Below are 25754 nucleotides of genomic sequence, written 5' to 3'. Positions count from 1 at the left end.
CACAGTCACTCTAAAGGGCTATGGGGTGTGGGGGGGTGGCAGAGGGGAAGGGTGTGATGGGCACAGGACACATCACTTGATCATGGGAATATTAACCCAGCTATGACTCAACTTGAAACCTGGTCTACTATCAATACATAGATACACAGGAAGGTTAATGAAGATATAGCACAACTGTCTTCAACATTAAAAGCCAGACTTTTTTTTTTGGGGGGGAAGCGCTGCTCAGCTCGCATGATCTTAGTTTCCCCACCCCGACCAGGGATTGAACCCCGGGCCCACACAGTGAAAGCGCCAAGCCCTAACCACGGGACTGCCAGGGAGTTCCCAAAAGCCAAGAAAGAGGCATTAGAACACAGAATGTAAGGTGATCAACAATGAAGAGCCAGAGAATTTTTAAATCCTATGTCAGACATTATTACATGAAGGGGAAAGAGAACCTAAAAAAAATTAAACTTGAGATTTTTCAAGATAAGATCAGACAGTTTTTATCATTCTCAAAGGGTTGCAATGTGAGAGATCCATTGAATGAAATGGGTCTCTACATAAAGATTAAAGAATTTGGCAAACAATTGGGAAGTACTAACTTGGAGTCGTTTGGTCAACTCCGAATTTTACCAATTGCTTAAATTTTTAGGCATGCACTTTACGGAAAACATTCTTTAAAAAAAAAGAAAAAAATTAATTAATTAATTTAAATAAATTTAATTTAATTGAAAAAAAGAAAAACTAATGTTTTCCAAAGTGGCTACAGAAGCTGGAATCCACCTCCCGGTGAACACAATCTCTAGCTTTCATATCTGCCTCACAGATATTAAAACTGTGAGTTTGGTTAAGTCTGCCTTTTGGCGAGAAGGTCTTGTCAAAAGGAGACTAGGGACCAAAACCAGAAATTCTCAGTAAAACTGAAAGCTCTCTTTACTTTTTCCTTTTCCCTGTCTCTCCATGAGGAGGTCAAATTGTTCACAGCCTCAATCTTACTGGAAAGAGTAGAACAGGTTTCCCACCTGAACCTACCCGGCAGGGCAGGGCAGGGCAAGGCAAGCACAAAAACCTACAACATTTCAGAGAACAAAGCACGAGGAAAAGAATGCAAAGTGCGCCCTCTATCGCTCTGTGTGTTTTAACTGCTAAGTGGCTGGTTGGATTGCTGAATCCAGTGATAGGTGAGAGAGGAAGGCCATCATGGTAGAAAAATTCTAAGTGTGCTGACCCAGCAGCAAGGATCTTGTAGAAGCCTACGTGGCCAGAATTGAAGAGTGCTAAGCCTGGTTCTGACCAGTCTGTGAACTGGCAGTGTGAAACATACAAATCCTATCAATGCCAGCACTGCACATCATCAGCTGGAAAATTGCAACACTGATTTCTAAAACTTTATATTACTGTTTTATTAATGAGATAAAAATTAGACTATATGAGAAGCTTTAACAGAACCCCTTATTCTGTGTTTATTTTGTACTTTTATAAACTTTTTAGGGAAATAGAATGTAACAACTATTGCCTTTGAGAAAGGTATTATTAGCCAAGTAATTATTTACTGAAATAAGTCTTGAGATAGTGTTTCCAATGTGTCCTCACATTGTGGATTATACACACGGCAAATGGCTGGAAACCCACATATGGAAAATACACACTTGTTTCCTAAAAGTTTATGTCAATTTGAAGCAGCCAGTTGGCATCGTGCTCCTTAACAAGGTCTACCTCCTATTTCTTTAACCAATGCTTCTTAACCTGTTGAAGGAAAGATGAACCATGGCCACTTTAAGACCTCAGTGAAAGCTCTAGATCCTCTCTTTACATGCTAAAAAGAAACAGAAAACGTTTTGCATCTAATTTCAGGAGTCTCACAGAAACCCTGGCCCCATCTCTGGACCCCAAGTTAAGAAGCCTTGCTCAAAAGAAACGTGCAGAACCAGCTGTTTTATAAGTGCTCTTAATATCCTTCAGCAGGTGATGAAAATCAAATGGTTTTAAGTAAATTGTAAAGGTTTTCCCCAAATGACAAGATAAGTTGGAGAGCTACCTACAATTAGTTTCTCTACATTTTAAGAGTAAAAATAATAGTATTTACTAGCTTTTCTCTAACCTTGATTGGCTATGCTGATCATATGATGGTGTTATGATACATAACACTTATGTGATACATAACACATAAGTGTATGTACAAAATTCATATATACACACCTACAAACAAACATATTGATAGACAAGCACACACCCACAGACACACAGATATTTGTTCTGGCTATGGGAGTACCAGAAATAAAAGAAGTTCCTATAATTCATATGCAAGAACACTGATAAAAAATTTAGCAACACAAGTATGCAAGTTTTTACCAGATCACACTTATGCTCTTACACCGCAGTCACTCCACCCACTCAGCCTTCGGTTCCTTAATACCAGTTACTTTAGTGGCATAATTATGAGTTGTAGGAAGTTCTGAGGCTCAGTAAAACTCTGGGTCCAAAGAACTTTTGAATGGGCTCAAAGGTGATTTCTTCTTTTAAAACGAACACTGATGTTCAGAGTGTACTGTGTACAGGAAAAGCCAGTGAATTCGGGAGGGTTGGATTCTAGTTCTAAGCTTTCTTCCACTTAAAAGTTAGTTTTTTAAATTATACATTTCAGTAAGCAGCTCATCTTCTTTATTAGTTAAACCAGTCTCACCTCCTTCAAAGGGTAGCAAAATGTCAGTGCTCTCCTGGAAGGCACTGTACAAAAAACTATGTAGTCTGCTCACACCTACACAAGAACTTGTTCTAAAATACACACATACACACACACACACACCTGTGTCTCTCACAGGTATGTCTACACTGCTATATTTATTATTCTAAAGTCATAAATATAAGATTGAATGTTTGCCTGCACTAATTTATTTATGTTATTAATATGACTGCCTTTTAAGAAGATAAATGCTACTTTCTTTCTTCTCTAAATAATTATTCATACAGACAAAGTGTTTGGGGATGAAAATCCTTTATTGGCCCTTCGTTTAGAAGTATTTTTTAGATATGGGTGACTCCCACAGAGTTTCCCCCCTCCCCTCTCCAAACTCACCCACCATTTGTGATACTCTATCATTCAAATAATAAACAGGTATATGAATACACACGCAAGCACTAGTGTACTCTGAAATTCTGAAGATTATCAGAGACTTCAGAATAAGGCTAGACTGGGATGCTTTTATATATCAGTGTTGCTCATCTTTAAACTCTAAAAAAGAATAGTAAATAATCAAATTATACCTATTATCCTAATTATTCATTCAACTATGCCCAAAGAACTTCGAATTGAAAAGAAAAACATTTCTCATTAAGTCATTAGCATTATTTTAAGGGCAAACAACAAAATCTCATCATCACTGACTTTTTGTTCAGCCACAGCTTGTGGAGGAAGCACTCTAGTTGGCCTGGTTTGGGGAGTATTAAGATGAGTATGCCAAAGTTCTGCCCTAGAAGAGCTTAAAATATAGTAAAGATGACACATGTGGCAAAGTAGCCAAAATAAAGGGGGAAATGAGAGTCCTTTAGGAGTAGCATGAAAAGCTAAGAAAGCTTTTAGGGAAAATTCCAGGAAGGCTTCACAGAAACGGTGACCTTTTATTTAGCTGGGCACCACCACATGCTCGACAACCCAAAAACATGAAAACATAACGGTATGCTTGGAAATGAACTCATATGGTGTAGCTTAAGCATACAGTGCTTTCGTGGTGGTGGAAGGTTGGAAACAGGCTGTGGTCAGATGGTAGAGTACCCTTGAATGTAAAGTGAAAGAAGCTGGAATTTATTCTGCAGTCAATATGGAGACCTGGGAGGTTTGAGGTTTATTAGCAAAGAAGTAACATGATCAGATCTGTGGATCACACTGAGAAAAATTCCATGTGGCAGCATTGTAAAGGATGGAGTGAGGAAGAAGTGGACGATGGGAAATGAGTCAGTGAGGACCTGAGCTAGGAAATACCTCTGGGAATGGAGAGTATGGGGTAGACGTAAACAACATTTCTGATACCCGTTAAGACTGAACAAACCAACAAAAGAGACAATAGGAAAGTCAAAGGCTACAGCTAGGCTTCCAGCCTTGACACACAGAAACCCTTGAACAGAAAAAAGGAACACAGGTACAGGAACACATTTGGGAGAGGAAGAGTAATTCCACACATAGAAGAGGAATTGAGTTGTCAAGACTGAATGTGCATGGAATGGAACACCTATCCATATATGAGGGTGCATGAAATATTTATCCATATGGCAGTAGCTGGGAAATCAGAGAGTAACATAATCTGGAGTTCAAAAAAAAGGGGGATAGAACTGAAGGACTTTACATGGAAAAGGCAGTTGAGGATAAAGGGATGGATAAAATTCCCCAAGGGAAAGAATAAAGGTAAAGAAATAGGAGCCGACACCTACTCCGAATGAGGGGACCAAAGAAGAAAAATGTGCAGAATATGGGAGGTGAAACTAGAGTACAGTGTCACTAACCAGAGGAAGAGACTTTCTTTGGAAAGGAGTGATAATCTCAGAGACGGGAGGGCTGTAACGTTGGCAGGGTTGGCACTGAGGTGAGTAGTGAGAATGGATGACCATTAAGAAAACCCTTTTGATGAAATGGTGGAGGTAGAAGCCAGATGGTGACAGACTGACAAGTGAGTGAATGAAAGCGGATTATTAGGCAAGACAAGAGAAGGGTTGAAGTCAAGAAAAAGATTGGAAAGTAAGGTGAGAAAGAAGGAAATTAGGAATTTTAGGATGGCAGGATAGCAGCAGGCTTGAAAACAGGGTGACTGGTTACAGAAAGGTCCTAGGAATTTTAGGATGGCGGGATAGCAGCAGGCTTGAAAAGAGGGTGACTGGTTACAGAAAGGTCCTAGAGGAGAGAAGAATACGTGGGGGGTGGGTCTTGGAAAGAATAAAAACACCGTATCCTTACCCATTCCCTCCTCTAGTCCTCAGCCCCCCCACCTACCCCTGTCCTGCTCTGTTGTCCCGAGAAAAAGATGAAAAATGGGAAAGACGAGTAAAAATCCTTTTTAGTTACAAAAACCCAATTCTCCATAGTTACACCATGCCCCACCCCACAGACCTACATATACACGTACGTATATGCACGTAAGTAGATATGCCTTCCCTATCATATATAATCGTATACTACTTATGTACTGTATTCATTAGTGCCTTCCATATTTATTCCAGCTAAAATTGTGAAAATGTATAAATATGACATGCAACACTGTATCTAATGGTCAATCCTTGATTGTGGCAGATAATGGGGAAAAAAAACAGTGACCATCACAACATTTTGGAAAAAGAACATTTTAAACTTTATTTTTATCCCAGAGCTTACCACCTCCTTTTAGCAGGGTGGTTCTCAAGTACTCTGTCACATGATTTGTCTGTCATCTATTTCCTGAACTTGGGAGGGGTAAGAGTGCTTATTTCCAGGAAAAAAAAAAAAAAAGGTTCAAAAGGCAGTCAGTTGGAAGAAAAGAAGTAAAAAGCCTGGATAATCTATAAACTGTCCAGTTAGTCTCTGAATAAATCAAGACGTAGTTTTGCATTAAGAAATTAGAAGCGTCGGGGCTTCCCTGGTGGCCCAGTGGTTAAAAATCCTCCTGCCAATGCAGGAGACATGGGTTCGATCCCTGTCCGGGAAGATCCCACATGCCACGGAGCAACTAAGCCCGTGTGCCACAACTACTGAAGCCGCGCGCCTAGACCCCGTGCTCTGCAACAAAAGAAACCACAGCAATGAGAAGCCGCGTACCACAACCAAGAGTAGCCCCCGCTCGCAGCAAATAGAAAAAGCCGGCGCACAGCAACAGAAGACCCAACGCAGCCAATAAATAAATAAATAAATAAAATCTATTTAAAAAAAAAAAAAAGAAATTAGAAGTGTCGTCTCCAACGTGTGATTTCTGTAAACATTGGATTTGACCCAAGCTAGTTTTATAAACAGATAACGAAAGCCAGGATAAGTGGAGGCCTGAGGAAATGTCACCTATTCTGAATCACTTCCAAATTTCAAGAGAGGAATAAGACGTTGGTTGGGGAAATGGCAACTTTCTAACCTCTGCGCACTGGTAAGGTACTGGCCAGAAAAACTCAGAATTATGCTGGAAGAAAAGCCCATTAACAAGAGAACAAAAGAAAAGAAAGAACATATTTATGCTGCAAAGTTAAAACATCACATGAGCTTTTCTGAAACACTCTAAACTTAAAAAAGCAGGCCTACAAATGTATTCCGAAGCTTTTAAGCGTAGGTTAATATGTTCCATGTGCCATTTTGTATTTTGAAAGAATACTGTGAGAAATAAGCTATCATTAAAAGTACTTGTAAAACTTGTAAATATCTCCACATCTACTCATTTGATTTTTTAAAACACTAATTAATTCAGCCTTATAAGGTTTAAGAGGAAATGTAGTGTTTTGTTTTGTTTAAACAACCGAAGTTGCCAGTAACATACCACACTATTTGTGATAAACACTTCAGATTCATGGAAGAAGCCAAATCTAATCGTAGGAAAATGAGCGGTTATGGAGAGAGAAGCTGAGGCTTCAGGAGGGAAAAGGCTATGGCGGGAAACACTTGTCATACCACGCCCCCTACCATCAGACCACCAGAAACACAATTACATGTCTGGGAGCCTTGCTGCTTTTAAAGAATTTCATCAAGAAGTTTTCATAAATCCCTGGTAAATCTGTGACTGGGCAAATCAATAGAATGAAGGAGATATAAAATGAAATCACTACATACTAAGCTCAAGAAATCCCAGAAGACCATAATAAAGTTATGATTTGTCTATCTACCTTTCAGTAATGCGGCCTGAAATGTGGCTTACAACCGTTCCAAAAAATAAGACAAATCGGATAACCCAGTTTACCATACAAATAAACCATAAGAGGTCCCAAGACAGATACAGGCCACAGGGGTTAACAGTAGCTAATAACGACTATGTTTTTGAAGGGGACTGGAGGGTGAGGGGCCAATGAGTTACCACATAGACACCACATGAGTTGTCAATCAGCGTTTCAAAACGTTGGCATGTGTCTCCCATCTACAAGATATTCATTCTCACTATTGTGTTTGTGCCTTACTTTCAAATGTATTGCTGCCAGGCCCCAGTAGTGATTATCAAATGCACTTTTACTGTATGATTTTGTTTTCTAAATAAGCAGACAAAAAGACTAGTAGATGGCTAGTGTTGTTTATGATAGTCTCTCCCATACACAGTTTTATCTGACATTCTAGTCTCTAATCCTCTGGCCATATTTTGAAATAAAGCATAAAGTTAAAGGATATATTTGCTCTCTATTCCAGACTGGATGCAATTGATTTTAACTGACTAAATTATCTGATCTCTGCCAAGAATTTTATTTCATTAAGAAAATGATATTATAGAGCATCTGAGATCATAGAGCAGACTAAACATAATGCCAAAGGAGTTCTGAGAATGCTCCACAGTGAAGGTTTGATTATTTGCAGATGGAATATGAAAAAAAGAAAAAGAATCAGATCCCGGGCATTAGCCTAACCAATCCTGGTATCACTGCTGCCGACATCACAGCACAAAGCCAAGAAAATAACTGATCTTCTAAGCCACAACACCTTTTTTTAATGTACTAATCACTTTTCTTCCTAGAAAGTAATACTTAACTGCCACTATCCAAAACAAAGGGAAAGGGGGAAATGTTGGTACCACAATAGGCTCTAGCATGTCAACTGTCACTGCTGACATGATTTGGCTAGTAGTCAAGCATTCGCCAAGGAACTAATTTAAATCAATCTCCTTTGGGAAAGCCAATTGTTTGGTATGCGCAACAATTGGTGTAGGATCAATCAGTGGACATGAGATCAATTAAAACCAGCTTAAGCCTGTGAAGAGGGACAATTCACACAACCTGAGTTAGATCTCTATTCATTTCAATACTCTCACAATGCAATCCTTAAGCTTCCTTGCAAAGCAGAAAAGCTACTATCACCCTACACTGTCTAGCCAGCACTTTAAGTAGTTCCACTTTTAATTAAAAACACAGTACGCCCTTTGTTGGTACAGATAGTGTGGTCACTTTTAAGGGTTGCAGTTATTTTAGCCAGAAGCTTGAGATTTGGGAAGGGACATCTGTTAAGGAAAACACACACATTTTGATAGAATTTTTTCTTTGCAACCTTACCAGTTTACATGTACTTGAAAGCATTTGAATTTTATTAAATTGAAAGGTTTGTCTGGCAAAAGTCACTACTGCACACTTTAGAGCTGGTTTTCTAAATGTCAGCACTTGGGGATGTGGTGGTAACTGCCATGAGATTTTGCTAAAGCACCTTTGAAACAAATAGGTTTTGCATCAGATATAGGAGGAGGTATAGGCAGAACTTTGGAGATGGCACTGGAAAGGAAAGCATGCAGTATCGCTTCTGGCCGCAGGAGTGCTGTAATGTCATGTTCCACCAAAGAGCATCTCTGCATTAAGTTCTACTAAAGCAACATGCTTGATTCTTCCCAATTCAACCACAATGGGGCAGGCAATGTGGATCAGAAAGACATCGCTGAATTAGCAAGTCATCTAATAAACAAGAATTTGGCAAAGGATTTTAGATATTTTGTATTCTGAACATTTTAAAGCACTTTAGTCTTTTCCACCAAATAGGCTGCAGTGTCTACTTGGGGGCAGGGGGTGAGGGGTGTAGGGAAGCCTCTCCCTACACTTTGACCACTTAGACCAGGGTAATCAAAAATTGCCAACTCTACCAAGTGATACCTGGAAAGAAAATACCGGAGTGGAGAAAGGAGGCAGAGGGGAGGTGAAGGAGATGGAAAGGGACTTTGGCAAGACTGGTATCAGTATCAAACTTTCATGGCCTCTGGGAAGAAATTCCTCCCTAGTACATTTATTCAGAAAAACTTCTGAAAATAAACATTTTCCAAATGTCAGAAATGAAAGACAAGGAGAGTACGAGAAATGAGGGCGAGAGAAAGGGGTATCCTTCTCATAAACCACAGCTCCATAGTGTCAATTGGAGAGCAGAGGCGGCGGAAATCGCACAACACCAAGTTATCCTGAGTTCTGCCCTCTGGCCGGCCAACCTTCAGCCCTGCGGGTAGGTGAGAACAGCTTAACGACGTCCCAAAAAGCTTTGAAAAATTAGGGCGCAGAAACCTCTCTCCAAAATCTGGATGCAGGACTGGAGATTCCATGAAACGAGTTGTAAATAAACCGCATCACAAGTCGAGCGAGACGTTCATATCCCAGAAAAATCAAAATCTGTTAACCTCAAGACAAATTCTAACTGCGCAGAAGTCCAAACTGCACGACCAAGACGGATAAACTCTAAGGGGCTGCTGTGCACCTTCCGTGAGGCGGTATTGCAAGGTGGGGCTGTGCGTGCTGGGAGCGGGGGTGTTGAGGTTTGCGTTTAAATCCTTCAGGGGACTTAACAGTGTTTAGCAGCCCTTCCCCTAAAACGCAGTTGGACTAGCTGCAGGCGCAGCAGAACTCGGAGACAGAAATACAGGCGCACTAAATCATCAAGAAATCTAGCTTTCTGAAACCTTTCTGAAGGCTTCCACTCGCCTCCCCGCAGTGCACACAGGTGATGGAGAGGAAGGAGGTCAAAAAGCCGCCAAGTGAGTTTCACTGAGCGCCGGCACTTCTCTCAGAAGTAGCTGCTTTTGAGGGGAGTAAAGAGAGAGGGCAAAGTCGGGCCTGTCTCCAAAACATCACCCTGCAAGCAAGCGTTCCCCCCAAAAAACCTGCGCACGAGTTGCCGCTCAATGCGCTAAGTTCAGTACGTCATCCCACCTAGTCTTAGAGTCCAGAAAAAGAAATCAATGTTGCTCTTTTCCTAGAAATGCAGGTCCTCCACATCGACTTGGTAACCCTCCCCAGCTCTCGATCCCACACGCGCGCGCAGACACAGACATACACACACACCCCAACACACACACACACACGCCGAGTAGTAGGCCGTGTCCAAAGCTATCTGGGGTCAGGACTTGGGCCGCACGTGGGTGGTGAATGTAGAGAAAGATGAGCTGCAAGGAAGATGGTTGAGAGGGCTAAAAAGAGAAAAAGACAAAAAGAACAAGAAAAAGGGATGCCAAGCTTAAAAAAAGAGAGAGAGAGACCGAAAGAGAGAAGAGTTCAGAAGTAGAAGCTCGGCAGTCAACGTGGGTACGGACCGCACCGCTCAGCCCTGAACTCCCGCAGGACGCCCGGCTCGCCGCGCGTCTCGCTCCGGCTCGCCGCGCCTTCTGAGCACGGAAAAGACAGCGTTCGGCAGAGCTCTGGAGACCGGAAAGCGGGGAGCGGTGGCGCGCAATGGCGGGGGGTGGAGGGCACGGTCCTGCCCACCTGAGCCCCTGAGCGAGCGCCGCCACCCGCGCCCCCGACCCCGACCCCACGCGCCTCCGGCAGGGTAGAACCCACCTCTCTTACTGCGTCTCCATCGATTGCCTTGGCAGTGGCTGTAATCCATACAGTTCAGGATGATGAGGGCAAAGGAGAAGAGACGAAACTGCATCTGGGCGGTCGGGCAGGGGAGAGACGCCTCTCAAAGTCGGGGAACTGGAGGGCTCATCCGAGGAGCCGGCGCCGTCCGCGCTGTTGAGGAAGACGCCGAGGGGGAGTCGCCACTAGCCCAGGGGCCTGCACTGGTCAGTTCGGCGCAACCAGCATCTTTCCGCCTTGAACCTGAGAGACGAGGAGGAGAAGCCGGGTGGAGAGAGGCCCAGGGAGGCAGCTGCCTCTTCACGCGTCCCAATTTAAGAAGGGGAGGGAGGGGGGAAGCGAACTCACTGCCTGGCAGGAGCTGCGGAGCAGCTTAACCCCAAGCGCACAGCTGCCTGCAACTTGGAGAGGAAGGTGATTACAATCAGTGAATTAGCAACCTCTGCAGACCTATAGGCTCCGACCCTGGGGAAAGGACTTTGCGCGGGCGCTCCGGAAAAGAAAAGAGCTCCACAGTTCCCGAGGGTGCAGGGTTAAAGGCGCGCTCTTCGGTCCTTTGGTCCCACAGTGGGGTACCCAAGCGCCGTGGTCGCGGTGGCCAGGCGCGGGTCGCCTACCGTGAGCACTTACGTCTCAGGCTGTGCGGCGTGCCTAGGCGCGGAGCTCCATCCAGGGCTCAGAAAGCGAGACGCCTCGCTAGCACGTGGGATGGGGAAAAGTTTGCCGAGACCCGCCGGGAGCGCGTAGCAGCTCTGGGATCCCGGCGGCTGCCTTAGGTTCGAAGTGCCCGGAGGGTCCTCTGGACTGACCGCGCCTAGCAGGAGCGCGGCGGGGCGGGCGGGTCCGCAGCCTCTGGGATGCTGCGTCCCCGCCGGTGTGTGCGATCCTACGGCAAGGGTTACGCCCGCTCTCACTCTCTGGGTCCCTGTCCACTTGTGCGGTTTCCAGAGCTCTCTCCACAGCCACTTCACAGCTAAGGTTTCTCCGTTTCCAAGCTGTGGGAGACAGAACGCTCCCGGGAGGCCGAAGGGATGGCGAGCTCACTTTCCGATGGAGATGCAGACGGGCCGAGGCTCGGGATGCTTCTATAAGTAGGTGGTGCTGTGGTCCAAGGCAACTAAGTCAGGGCTGCCTCGGAGTTCCTGGGTCCTAAAGCCAGGACCTCTCCGGTTTCCCTGAGGTCCTAAAGAGCGCTGACAGCCTCCAGCGGGCCTAACCCCAGGCGAATCCCCTCCTGGCTTTCCTGGAGTGGGTGGCTAAACTGAAGAGTAGCTGAGGTGGAGGTGCCCCCTGACTGTGCTGGCCTGACGGCCCAGCTGTCTTCACCCCCAAGGCGTCTTCTCCGCTGCTCCGGGGTCGACTCCAACCTCAGCGCCGACCTTCCAGCAGGAAGATCTGACTGACTGATGGCTTCTCCTAAACCTTCCTTTCCGAGCTCCCGGCCGGGACGGCTGCTTCCAAAGTGGCGTTTAAACTTGAGCCGCACCCCGAAAGATGCCACACCTCTGCCACTCTTAAGTTTTACGTCTTGGCTTTGTTTTACAGGAAGATGTTAGCAAGGCTGAAACTAAAACGCGTCTTCGGTTTAGGGAGTAAAAAGAGTATTCCAATACTTTGCTTATCCTTAGAGGTTGTACTTCTTGACTTTGTGTCTCCTGCAGAAAAACTTACAAAAAACTTTGATCCCTTTCTTGGAGTACGCTAGAAACTGGGGCCTTGGTTCTTCAAAGAAAAGTTCACTTTCTACTGAAGTATTTCTCATTCATAATCTTCCTCCCTCCCCCACCCTCAAAAGTCTCCTGAATTGAACTTTTAGGTGCCTTGAGTTTGGGGAATACTCTGTTTAACAAAGTGTTACACTAAATACACTTACGCTATCTGATTTCATTCTGGTGAAATCTTCTGTCCTGAATTCATTACTGTAGGAATGAATGTATTTACCCCCTAGGCAAAAGATAAGAATTTATACTGCTAACCATGGCAGTAGGAATGTTTGCAAATATGACCTCAGGTACCATATTATTATGCTAGCATTTTGTATCATTTAAATTTCTTTATGCCTTCAGTTTCAGAAGATGTTCAGAAGTTTGGAGACTTGAGACAATCATATAGAAACAACAAGAATATTAAAATAGTCATGTTTATTAATTGTTCCATTAATGCCTATCCATAATTATTTTAATGGAATCACTATTACATAGCAGTATTTATGTGCTAAGAATTTTAGTGTTATTCACTTTATGTATGTCTGAGAACACCCAGGTCAATCTGAGTTGAAGTCCCTGGTCCCATTTCCCACATAAGAAAATTCAGCCCCTGAGATTGGCCCATAGGGCACAAGTAGAGTTGACAAAGCACATAATAGCAACAGTGGATCTGTTTCTTAGCTTTCAGAGTCTTTGATTTTTGTCACAGAATTTGGAAGTGATAGGAAACATTTCAGTTTAGGGAGTGGCCCAGCATTTGACATGATATTCCAGTGAATATCCCCCAATCATCAGAAATACCATTTCTCCCATACACTCACACATGTGCACACCAAATTTATTGCACTTCTAAAGGAGTTAAATCCATGAAAGAACAAAGCCCGCTATAAATAAGCCATCTACCTTTCTGTACAGCCTTGGGACTCATTCAAGGTTAGTGGACATCAGTGTCTTTTAAAATATATAAAGACAAAAATAAGCACAAGACCAAGTAGATCTAGCTCTACCATTAACCACCTGGGTCATTTTGGGCAAGTCTCTGGATCTGTTTCCTTGTTGGTATTTTTAGGAAATTAGAACAAGATCTCTTTCACCCCTACCATGTTCTGGTTTACAATCAATTTTCTATTTCTATCAAGAAGTTTGCTACAGAGTCTAACAGTGTCAGGACAAACTCATCGTTGATGAATTTTCAATATAGAAAGATGAGAGTTAGCCACTGTCATCCTTAAATTTACAGACCACTTTCAATCTCTCTTCAAAGGTTACTTTCCAAAATTTTAATCATTTGGGTTGCACTGATGACATTTTTTAAACCAGAGATACTTTTCAGTTTAGTGAGCTCCTAGATCCATTTCACAAAAAAAGAATTTTAACAGCACCACTTCTGCTGAAGATAGGTTAATGCTCTTAACAAGACAAGAACGGGCACTAGAAGTAAAGAAGATTCCTAATTCCTTTCTCCTTGTGCTCTCTCCTGGTCTGTCTGTGCTTTTTAAAGGACACCATGGAACTTCAAAAAGATCTGTCACACTTAGTTCTTGGGGTACTTAGAATCTCACACGAAATCTCTTTGGGCTAGTTTGTTGATAAAGCAGAATTTCTTCTTCTTTTTTTTTTTTTTGCCATTCACTGAATATTTCTCCTGATTTCAAGAACCCAGGAATGTTCTTGCTACTAAAAAACACATCCCTGGTGGATCCTAAACTATCATTAACTTTAACCCCATATTTCTGTGTCCTTTCATTTCTAAACTGTGAAAGCGTTGTTGCTGAGGCTCAGAGTTCACAGTTTCTCCATCTTGGAGACTCAATGGGCTTTTTCTTCAAACCGAGTTTAGACGGTGGTTTCATTAAACTCGCTTTATAAATAGGCATGTGTCTGGTGTCTGTTTACAGAGAAGCGTACTGACGAGGTTGACTTCATGCCATGCACTGGTGATAGAGAAGGTTAACTGAGTGCCGGTGGGGTGGGGGTGGGGGGAGACGATGTTATAGATTAGAAGCAAGTTGCCTACTTTACTTTTTTGACTTGTAATTCATTCATACAGCTAAAATTCAATCGTTAATAAAGGGCATACAGGGAAAAGCCTCTCTACCAGCCAGCCAGGTCTCCTCCTCAGAAACAGCCAGTTATTCATGTACAACCTTCCAGGTTTTTAGTATACTTCCAGAGATATGTTGTGCTTATCAAGAAAATGCATGTGTATACACATATATATTCTTCACCCCTTTAGGCAACTAGTAGAATACTCTATTCACTAATTTGCACCTCGATTTTTTTCATGCATCTTAGAGTTCATTCAGTATCAGTTCATAGCGAATGTTCTCGTTGTTTTTATACAGTCACCTATCATTTCATTGTTTGGTTGTATTTAGCCAGGTCCCTACTGATAGACATTCAGATTATCTACATTCTTCTTCTGTTATAAGCAATGCTTCAATTAACCTTTTCATGGGTCATTTTAAATTTGTATTATAAGTTCCTAAAAGTAGAAAAGTTGGATCAAACAGTTAGACATACTTGTGTGTGTGTGTGTGTATGTGTATCCTTAAAATTGCCTTCCACAGAGATTCTATCCAGTTACAATGTATGAAAGTGCCCATCTCCCTATATACCGGCCAATGTGTTTTGATCTTTGATACTCCTAGGCAAAAAGTGGTATCTCAATGGTTTTAATTTTTATTTCTTTTCTTTTAAATGAAATTAGGCATCTTTAATATGCCCAAGCAATTTATGTTTTGTATATATAATCTTTTGTTATTTGAGTTGCAAATATTTTTCCAGGTTTATCATTTGTCTCTTAACTTTACTTTTGATGTACATTACTATGCTAAAACTTTTTAAATAATTTTATGTAGTTAAATTTGTCAGTCTTATCTTTATAGTTTCTATGTTTGTGTTACACTTGTAAAAAGTTTTTCCCCATGCCATTCTTTTTAAGTTTCTATTTGGGATCTTTCTAAGATACTTTTTTTGATATTAAAAACCATAAGATGTTAGTGATTTTATGACAGTATGATGTGGCTGCAACAGAATAGAGTTTACATTTTCTAAATCTTTCCTGAGTATTTATGTTCACAGATTTGGTTGACTTTGGCTCTGACTCTCATCTTTATTAGCTAATTGATTTAGAGTTCTCTTATCTTTTATGTTATCAGATTTATACCCTCAGATTTAAAGTTTCCCACAATCTTCTGATTCACTGTTGAAATTTGGTGGTGTCATACTTATTCTTCCAGTCTAGAAATTATCTGTTACTTACTTTGAAACAAATTATGGCATTTTTGTCATTGTATCAAAATTGATATTTTTTTTCTGTTAAATATAAGCTGAATGTCCATTTTGCTAGCTGCATGTGATAACCTATGTTCACTTATTATATTTTGTATGAAATAATTAAATGAATTGATATGAAAGATCTTCAACCAGGTCACTGACCAGTCCTTATCCAGGCTAATTTGTTGTTTTTAAAAGCCACATCATAATCACTTATTTAACATTTGAAAAATGTGTAAATATTTGACTCCTCCAAATATTAATACTATGTCCTGCCACTTGAGAACTCTTTCTGTAGACTGATGTGATAAGGCCTATTTCTCATTTTGTTCTTCATCCCCATGGAAGAGATCCAGGAGGCTCTCTTCAAAGGAAGTCCAACTCAGACCAGCTCATAAGAAAAGAACTCAAGATTTGACCTGAAGCTTTAAAATTATTCCCTTTATTTAATCTTGTGCATTCTGAACTCTTTTGAACTAAAGTAGTGTCATTTCCATTCTTTTTTGTGTGAATGTGGTTGCTGGAAGGAAGTGTTACTACACTTGGTTAATAACAAGAGATAAAGATTCTCAGCTATTTTAAGAATGAGACACAGTTTTCACTAATAGAAGAGAATGTCTCTTTTCACTGTTTGTGGACACTCAATTAGTTATGCTAATTGAGATGAACAATAGGACAAGCATCCCTAAGAGCAGGAAACACCCTCCCCAGAACCTTTTTCAGTATTGATATCCCAAGTAGATCCACCTCTCCTAAGCAACTGATTTGTCTTTAACTTATGGTTATAATGAACTGCGTTACTGTTCAAGAGCAAATTTGTGGTTTACCATCAGCAAGTATACAAAATGGTCAGGTACTTTATGTACTAGTCTCATTTCTTGCTCAATTTTTTCTCACCTATTTTTAATGTTGTATTTTGCAGTATTATTATGCATCTTCATAAGCTGCTTTAATTTTGGAATATAGAAAATTTAAAAATAATAATTTATACCTTATACACATGATAATACAAATATATATATGTCAAAGAATCAACATAGGGGTTCTAGTTGCTGATTACGTCTACTCCAACTGTTCATTCAAGAACTGAGGAAATAGCCATGGCATGAATTTGGAGATCCACTAGGCCCACTGGGAGATGAACCCAAGCCCAAACTCTATCAATTACCCAGTCTTCATAAACCCCTTCTCTTGATATTTTGGGTGTCAAGAAATTAACCAAAGTCTAGTTATTTCCCCCTCCCCAAAACACAGTCATCTGAGTAAATGGCTCCAGGTCCTGTGGGGGGAGATCAGGAGAAAGATTTACTGTGAGAGTCCTTGCTCAAGAGACCTGACCTTGTCTTCATTCAAGGAGCTCTGGGGCTGTGTACTGGCTCAAGTCTGGGTTGGTTAAGGGGCTGTGACTATTGTGGTGACTCAAGTTACACTTCTGTAAGCCAGACCTAAAGTTTTTCTGTTATACAAATCAAGACTTTAGTAGGCTGTCCATCTACTTCAGTCTGAGATAAAAGTAACTTATAAGTACCAATTACAATCACATAACTAGCTTCAGAAACACACACTATAGCAATAAGTATTTCTTCCTTGATTTGATATAAATAACAAATATCAATATTTTGTCATCTCCTACTCCTCTATTATTTAACATAAGTTGTGTAAATTGTATTGATAGTTAACCTCATATCTCAGTATTTAAACTACCGAATATGAAATAGCAAGTGACTCAGCTAAAAGAATGAATTTCATCCCAAGATTAATAAAGGGACATCTGATACTTTGGGTATCCTCTTTCGGGAAGCCAGTCTGTATGTTTTTGTGCAGGTAGCTGTGCCATGTACTGTAGAAGCATAAATTTGCATTTATCTTTATTTGGAAGTTAAATGTGGTTAAAAGACGTATGTGTTGGATGCCAGATTGTCAAGAGATGGACTGTTGTGGTTTATACTATCACTTGGGTTAAGTTGGGAACTGTATTTCTCAAATCCTCTGGCATGTAATGCTTTTAGGTTGGAGCTGAATAAAAGAGGAATTTACATGGGATTTGGGGGGACAGAAATGAAACAGCATTCAAGACTTTCTTGGAGGTCTCTTTTTCAATATGATGCAGTGACAGACAGAAGCCTAGGTATACAGCAGGTACCAGCTTGAAACTCGCTCTGCTCTACATCCTGCTCTTCTGAATGCCGCTCTGCTTATCCAGAGCCCCCAGGCCCACCACTAGATGACCAGCTGCAGAGGCAGTAGATTTCCAGAGACCTCTCCACAAATTCCCCCTTTGCCATCACACTATGGTGGTTGGTCACACTTGGCTTCTCAGACATATTAGTGACTCCTCTTTTTCCCTCCAATTTTCCTTCCAGATCTTCCCTTCCTCAGCTCTTCTCACAATCATATAAGATCTAGTTCCTATAATAATTCCATCTGTAACACCCAGTGACTCTGCTCTCCTGACTGAACCATGGCTGATATAACTATTATCAATTGATTTTTCCACTATTAAATATGAGAACTTATTCCCTTTTCCTCCTGTTTCTTTCCTACACACCATCCTCCCCCCACCCACCAACCCCATCCTTCAAATATGGCTAGATCAATATTGAGTGGCTATGTCTGACTATGTTATTCAGAGCTGAGTCATGTAGTAAACTGGACTACTGTTACTTTCCTGTGCAACTTTTTGTTTTCTCTGAAATTATCATTACCTTGTTTTCTCCTCTGCAGAGTTTTCTGTGACTTATAAAAAACTGAACCCAAACATTCTTCGGGTCATCTTAATAACCTCTTATGTTCCTTCCTACCAAGTAGATCATCGGTTTCATTTTCTTCAAGTTCCTCTTGAAGGCTCTGGCATACTTCTGCTGGACTGGTTACCCTTTGTGCCTGATACACAGTTGTCATTCTGGGATGTCCCTTTACCATCATCCTGGGGATTCCCTTTTTCTTTCACCTCTGGTGGATTTTCTGTTTCCTATGTCCCATGTCTTCCTCTTTCCTAGTTAACCTTTCATTGTGGTAGAGGACATTCTCCAGGAGTTTCCTGAAAAATTTTGTATAGGGGTAAAATTTTTTTGAGACTTTTGCATGTCAGAAATGTCCCTATCCTACTCTCACAACTGACTATTTGGATAATATAAAATTTTATATTGAAATCATGTTTCTTTAGTAGTTTGAAAACATAACTCCATTGCTTTTTACTTTGCAATATTGCTTTGAGAAGGCCAAAACCATTCTAATTACTGATTCTTTCTCATGTTCCTGTCTGAAGCCCACTCCCAGAAGATTGAAGGGCTGAAATTTCACTGAAACTACTTTGTCATGGATATTTTTTCATTGATATTGTTAGAGGTTTGATGGCCCTTTTAACCATAAAATTCATATTTTTCAGTTCTATAAATGTTCTTTAATTATTTGGTGTATGATTCCACCCCTTCCCCACCCCACCACACACACACACACACACACACACACACACACACACACACACACACACACACACACACACACACACACACACACACACACACACACATTTTTCTCTCCTCCTTTTTTGGGAATACCTATTGTTCACATATTGGACATCCTAGAGTGGCCCTCTAATTTTCCTATATTTTCTCTCCTATTTTTCATCTCTTTGTATTTTTTCTCTACTTTCTGGAATATTCCTTCAACTTCATCCTCCGAGTCTTCTAATGAGTTTTCCATTGCTCTTCTCACTTTGTTTTTAATTTCCAAGAGCTCTCTTATTTGATTTTAAAATTTCCTTTACTGTTCATAGTCTTGTTTATTCCAAGTTGTTGTTTGTTTTGGTCTTTATCTTTCATCTTTGAGGCTTTTCTTGATATTTTAAATTCTTGGCTATTTGCTTATATTTCAAAGTGACAGACTAACAAGCTGATCTTTGAAAAACAATTCTTACCACTTGGGTGATGCTTGCCAACTTGAGCTTTACTGTATGGTAAATACAGACCGTAAGCAAACGGACTGAGGCATTTATTGGAAAGAATCAAAATATAACTTATTTAACTGTTTTCACTAGGTTTGGTTAGATTTCCCAGAACAAAGTTTTCCAATATTCTGCAAAGAGGGAGGGTTGAGGGGCGGCAGTTATTGTCTTGTCTTTAATTCTTCCTTCCCTTGTGTATTTTCTCCCCTTTTGAAAAACTTTTGAAAAACTTATTTCACTTAAGTTTTGAAAAACTTTTGAAAAACTTATTTCACTTAAGATTTAGTAAGGTTTCAGGAGAGAAAAAAATTAAAGGCATGGGAATCCACTTTATTGTTACTTGTCTTTGTTTTTCTTTTATTCACTCAACAGATAATGATTGAAGTCCTATATTTTGACACTGTTATGGGTGCTGAGGATACAGCAGTGAGAAAGGAAGACAAGATCCTTATGGAGCCTATATGCTAACTGGGAAAATATAAACAATAAAAAGCCAATACGCAGGATTGTCTTTATTTCCCTAAGTGTTTATGTTAACATTTATTTTGATGCAAGTTCAAAAAACTCCCACATACTCTTTTCCAAACATCATTAATAATTTAAATTTTACTGCATTTGTTTTTCATTCACTTTATCTCTACAGCTATACATATTTTTTCTAAACCATTGATGAGTAAGTTTTAAATATGGTCTGTTAGTCCTAAATACTTCAGTGTATACTCCCTGAGAACAAGAACATCCACTTATATAACCTCAACATTAGCAAAATTAGGAAATTTAACATTGATAAAATATCGTTACCTAATTCACAGCCTATATTCAAATTTTCTCAGTTGTCCAATATGCCCTTTATAGCCACTGATTCCTCAGCCCGGGCTTGAGTCCAGGATCACATGCTGCGTTTAGTTGTCATGCCTCAGTGTCCTCTTTAGCCTGGAACTGTTCCTCAGTCTTTCTTTGTCATTGTTTGTCATTGATATTTTTGAAAAACACATTCTATTTTGTTGAATGCCCCTTAGTTTGGATTTGTCTAATATTTCCTCATAATTAAATTGAGGTTATGCCTTTTTGGGGAAGAATACTATAAAATTGATGCTGTGTCCTTCTCAGGGCATCATATCAAGAGGAACATTCTGCTGATCTATCCTATTACCTACTACTTGATTAAGATGTTGTCTGCCAGGATTTTACATGGTAAAGTCACTATTTTTCCTTTTGAGATTAATAATTAATTTGTGGGAAACATATTGGATTATGTAAATATCCTCTTTCTCATCAAACTTTAACCCCTACTTTTGTCATCCATTAATGATTGATTAATTGATAATTAATTACTGTGATGTAAAGAGGATAAATCACTTATTACTCTGATGGTTGTCAAATGGTGATTTTCTAACTCCATTATTTCTTCTACATTTATTATTATTATTTATTATTTACATTTATTATTCTACTGTAAGGAAAAGCTTTCTCTTCTCCCTGATCAATTGACTGATATCAGTATGGACTCATAGATTCTTAGTTTGCTCAGTGTGTTATATTGTGTTACTACTTTTATTTTGAGTCTCAGTTTGACCCAAATTTGGCCTGTGGAGAATATTAAGCTGGGTTCTGTGCTTCAAAGATTCTTGAAGTACTTTTTCACTTTTAGGTGCAACCATAACTTCCAGACTTATCTTGTGTTTTCCCTGTTCCAGCCCTGGAATAAGCCCTGCTTTTCTCCAAGCAGCCCTGGTTCCTTTTAGTGGAGAATTATATTTAGGAGCCAAGACCTGGGTACTTGGTATATGCAATTCTACTGGTATGTCATAGCTTCTACTTCTTCTCAGCATCAGAGTTAAAATCATGAGTTCTTTATATACACCCCTCATTCCAATCCAACAGCACAGAGTTCATTCTAGCCTTTTCTATTTCCATATTTGTAACTCCCTCTGCAACAGTGATAAATGTAAATTGGAAATACCTATAAAGAGCAATTGCTGCTGTTGTGTGAGTATCAAGAAAAGCTTCACCAGAGATGATACATAAGCTTGGTCTTGAAGGCTAAGTAGGATTTTATCAGGGAAGCAAGAAAGGGCGTTTAAGTCAAAAGTGATAGAAAGAGGGAAAGCCAAGATATAAAGGGAAATAGCTGGCTAATAAACCAATGTGCTAATGGAGTGGGGCATGAAGGGAGGGAAGATAAGGGTTTAGACTGGCAAAGTTGATAGCAGTCAGATTGTAAGTGAATGGACTTCCATGGTAATGAATAGGAATTTTACCTTCAATACGGACTGAGTAATTTTTTAAAGCAGGAGTTGTAACATATTCAATTCTACCTTAGGAAGATAATTACCTTGGTAGTACTGAAAATGTATTGGAGGGAAGCCAGTTCAGAGGTCAATTATATATATATGATATGTGACTATATTATATATGACACACACACAAATATATATATATATATATATATATACACACACACACAGTTTATTCTCATTATTTATGGTAGTTGTGTTCTACAAAGTCACCATGAACACAGAATTAGCAAATACTGACCCATTGCTCCTTGGAGAAATACCGGGTAAGATTCCTGCAAGTCTCTGATCACTTTTCATCAACCAATCAATACATAACCTTGTTTTATGTGTATTTTCCTTTAAAGACACCATATTTAATATGTACTGTTAATTCACTAACATCCTACTCACAGCAACAGCACTATAAACTCACACCTGAATGAATCTTATTTAACACGTATTTTTTCAGTAAGGCACATCACAGCCTTCTTGTACTGGGGGACACTAGACAGCACTTCAACACTACACGTGGGGACCTTTCTAAACAATGAAATTACCAACAAAAAATTTTTAAATGTGAAAAATCTGGCACTAGGGCTTCCCTGGTGGCGCAGTGATTGAGAATCTGCCTGCCAATGCAGGGGACACGGGTTCGAGCCCTGATCTGGGAAGATCCCACATGCTGCGGAGCAACTAGGCCCGTGAGCCACAACTGCTGAGCCTGCGCATCTGGAGCCTGTGCTCCACAACAAGAGAGGCCGCGATAGTGATAGGCCCACGCACCGCGATGAAGAGTGGCCCCTGCTCGCCGCAACTAGAGAAAGCCCTCACACAGAAACGAAGACCCAACACAGCAAAAATAAATAAATTAATTAATAAAAACTCCTACCCCCAACATCTTCTTTAAAAAAAAAAAAATCTGGCACTAAATAGATCACAAAAAGATATTTGTTCACAGTATGAGAGCTGAAACAAGAAGGCAGAATGCCGCTTGTTCGACCTCAGCTGGGAATATGAACATCAGGTGACTTAATTTTTGCCACTCTGTGCATGTCCACAAATGACCAAGAAAGCACCAGGAATACTGATTTTGAGGCTACAAATAAATTTTCGTGAGTAGGCAAATTTGCAAATACAGAATCTACAAATCATGAGTATCGACTATATATACCTGTATACATACATATGTATGAAACTAAACCAGTGCAATGTTAGTGGAAATGGGAAGGAAGGATTTGATCAATTAAATGTGGGAATGGGGAGAGGTAGGAGGCAAAGATGTTGCTGAAGTTTCTATTTTGGAAGACTGGGTAAATGTTAATGTTATTACCAAAAAATATAATCCTGAAAAAGAGTCTGGAGGAGAAAGATAATACAATTTTGGAAATGTAGAATTTTAAAACAAGGGCAACATCCTGGTAGCGATAGTCAGTAATCATTAAAATGTGGAACTGGAGCACCTTACGGAGGCCATAGCTAGGTATAAAATTTGATTATAAGGTACATATAGAGTACAATTGAAGCTGTAGGAATAGAAGAGATTGCTTGGGTAAGGAGGCAAAAATCCAAAGATAAAACCTTGAAAATATATACTAAATTTAAGGGGTATAGTGGAAAAGAACCAATGAAAAAGCCAAGGAGAAATTTGGGGGGAAAATCTCAAATCTAAGGGGATTATAAGAACAATAACAAGTAAAAAGGCTAGTAAATGTTCCCCAAGCAGGACAGGAAGTAAAGGAAATATTATGTATGCAAACATGTATGTAATACAATTCTAAATATGCAACATTATTTGTATATTTGGTACCCGTTGCCTCTGTAACAGTCTAATTTTTATCATGCTTTAAGATGGTAGAAATAATTTAAGATTGGTTATCCTGGAAATACACCAGAGTCTAAATGGACCAAGAAGATCGTTTTTTGGAGAAACTGGAAGCGCCCCATACCATCAATCTCAAGGTAGAGAAAGAAAGATATGTACCAAAGATCATGAAAAGTTGATCCATGATGTCACATCAAGAAACATAGGTTTGGGACTTCCCTGGTGGCGCAGTGGTTAAGAATTCACCTGCCAGTGTGGGGGACGTGGGTTCGAGCCCTGGTCGGGGAAGATCCCACATGACACGGAGCAACTAAGCCTGTGTGCCACAACTACTCAGCCTGCCTGCACACTAGAGCCTGCGAGCCACAACTACTGAGCCCACATGCTGCAACTACTGAAACCCGCGTACCTAGAGCCCATGCTCCACAACAAGAGGAGCCACTGCAATGAGAAACCCACGCACCGCAATGAAGAGTAGCCCCTGCTCACCGCAACTAGAGAAAACCCGCGCGCAGCAACGAAGACCCAATGCAGCCAAAATTTAAATAACTAATTAATTATTTAAAAAGAAACGTAGGTTTGTCTATCACATTCCAGTAAGACCTATTCATAAGAAAAGTACAGTGAAAGGACAGGGGCAGAAAACTGGGAGAGTGGACACAGAAAGAAAGGATCAGGAATGACGAAGCATTGACCAGGGTTTTCAGGAAGAAGACTTCCAGTTCCTAGGAATGGCAGGCTGGGCTATCTGAACAACTCTCCAGCTGAAAACAACTAAAAATGATGAATATAATAAACATCTTTCTAATAGCCACAAAGAGCTAAGAAGATAGTAAGAAATAATAGGCCAAACAAGAACCCAGGAATAAGGAATAAGTGAATACAAAACCACTTTCATCCTGAGGCTATTTGCCTAACACAAAAACGTGAATTTTCATTTTCTCAGGAAAGTGAGGGTGTCTTGTGGGAAGGGAAATAGAAATTCAAAGGCAAGGTTCACATTAGTTGAGGAATTAAATAGGAGCTGGCAGGAACAAATTTAAAACCTGTCCAGGGAAAAAAATACATTCATCCTGAATTCACATTATTTCTAGAAATAATTTTTTAGATACAATAACCAGCACAAAATACAAGAGAACCAGATGCATACACACACAAAAATCACTGTGGACAAGAAACAACAGACAATGGACCCACAAAGACTACAAATATTGGTGTAATCAAGCAAACTATAAAACAACTATGCTTTGATATTTCTTTGTTTAAAGAAATACTAAAAAACAAGCTTGACGATACCTGCAGGGTATAGAATTGACCGTGAATGATGTAGGAAGACAAGGCTAAGGACAATAAAGTTTCGGGAGAAAACTTGGAGGATTCTGTTTGCATACATACATGCCTATATAATGAATAAAGTCAATAACAATACCATCATTTTCATCAAAATGCTTTATTAAGCCCCTACTACGTAACAGATATCTGTTGTTTTTGCATGTCTATTTTTCACTCCCTTCCTCTCAAGTAGCCATCTTATTTTCCTTAATAAGGAAACACACACTATAAGGAAGACTCACCTTCCTCCAAGGTCCAAGAGTGGTACGGAGACCCCAGACTGACTAACTGAACAATTCCATTCACCTGGTTACTGTAATCGATTCAGGAGTGGCACTGTTTTCCAAGACAGACCAATGAAAGTAAAACTTTTGCTGGAACTCCTGAAGGAGCTGGAACTGCTGAGGCAGCTAACCTGGGAGGATGGAAGTCTGCTGGCTGTTTTCGAACCATGAGAAGAGAGCCTGCTTATAAACAGAGCCAACACCAAGAAAAGAAAACCCAAGGTAGAGGAATAGATTCTTAATGACATCATTTAAACATCTAGATTCTATGCGTATAGGCCAGACACATCTCCATTTTACAGGATAGTACATTCCATTTTTCTGCTTAAGTCGGTTTGAGTTGTGTTTCTGTAACTCACAAACAAAACTCCTGGTATATAAGAACATTATTCAGAGCCCTGGGCTGGTTACCAAGGATAAAATATCTGAAAGAGGGAAAGTCAGTCTTGGAATGAAAATTTTAAAAGAGGAAATGATTAGAAAATTTAGGTAATGAGACTTACCTATTGCCAACACATCCTAAAAATAATCTCCTTCTACTGATTTTCATAGCACTTTATCAATTACGTTATCTCAGCACTTAAAACATTTTACTTTGTATTATAGCAAGCTTTATATATCTCTCCTACAAATCTGCATACCCTGGGGAGGAAATAATCA

General features: G+C 40.2%; 1 protein-coding gene across 3 annotated transcripts in view; it reads right to left on the bottom strand.

Moving 5' to 3' along the window:
• Nucleotides 1–10519, bottom strand: part of RSPO2 (R-spondin 2) — a gene marked incomplete at both ends in the record, with an annotated part of 159257 nt that extends 148738 nt beyond the window's left edge. For 2 of the 3 annotated variants that reach the window (XM_082675194.1, XM_082675195.1), the window contains one exon: nucleotides 10426–10519. In XM_082675194.1, the coding sequence (XP_082531320.1) occupies nucleotides 10426–10519 (94 nt within the window). Of the gene's footprint in view, nucleotides 1–10400 lie in introns of all 3 variants that reach the window. The other variant, XM_082675193.1, reaches the window with a different exon arrangement.
• Nucleotides 10520–25754: the final 15235 nt, after the last annotated feature.

The sequence above is a fragment of the Grampus griseus genome, assembly GCF_964374135.1.
Source record: "Grampus griseus genome assembly, chromosome: 17".
Classification (NCBI taxonomy): Eukaryota; Metazoa; Chordata; class Mammalia; order Artiodactyla; family Delphinidae; genus Grampus; species Grampus griseus.
The sequence above is the reverse complement of the archived record's forward strand: the minus strand, read 5'-3'. Positions and strand labels throughout refer to the sequence as shown.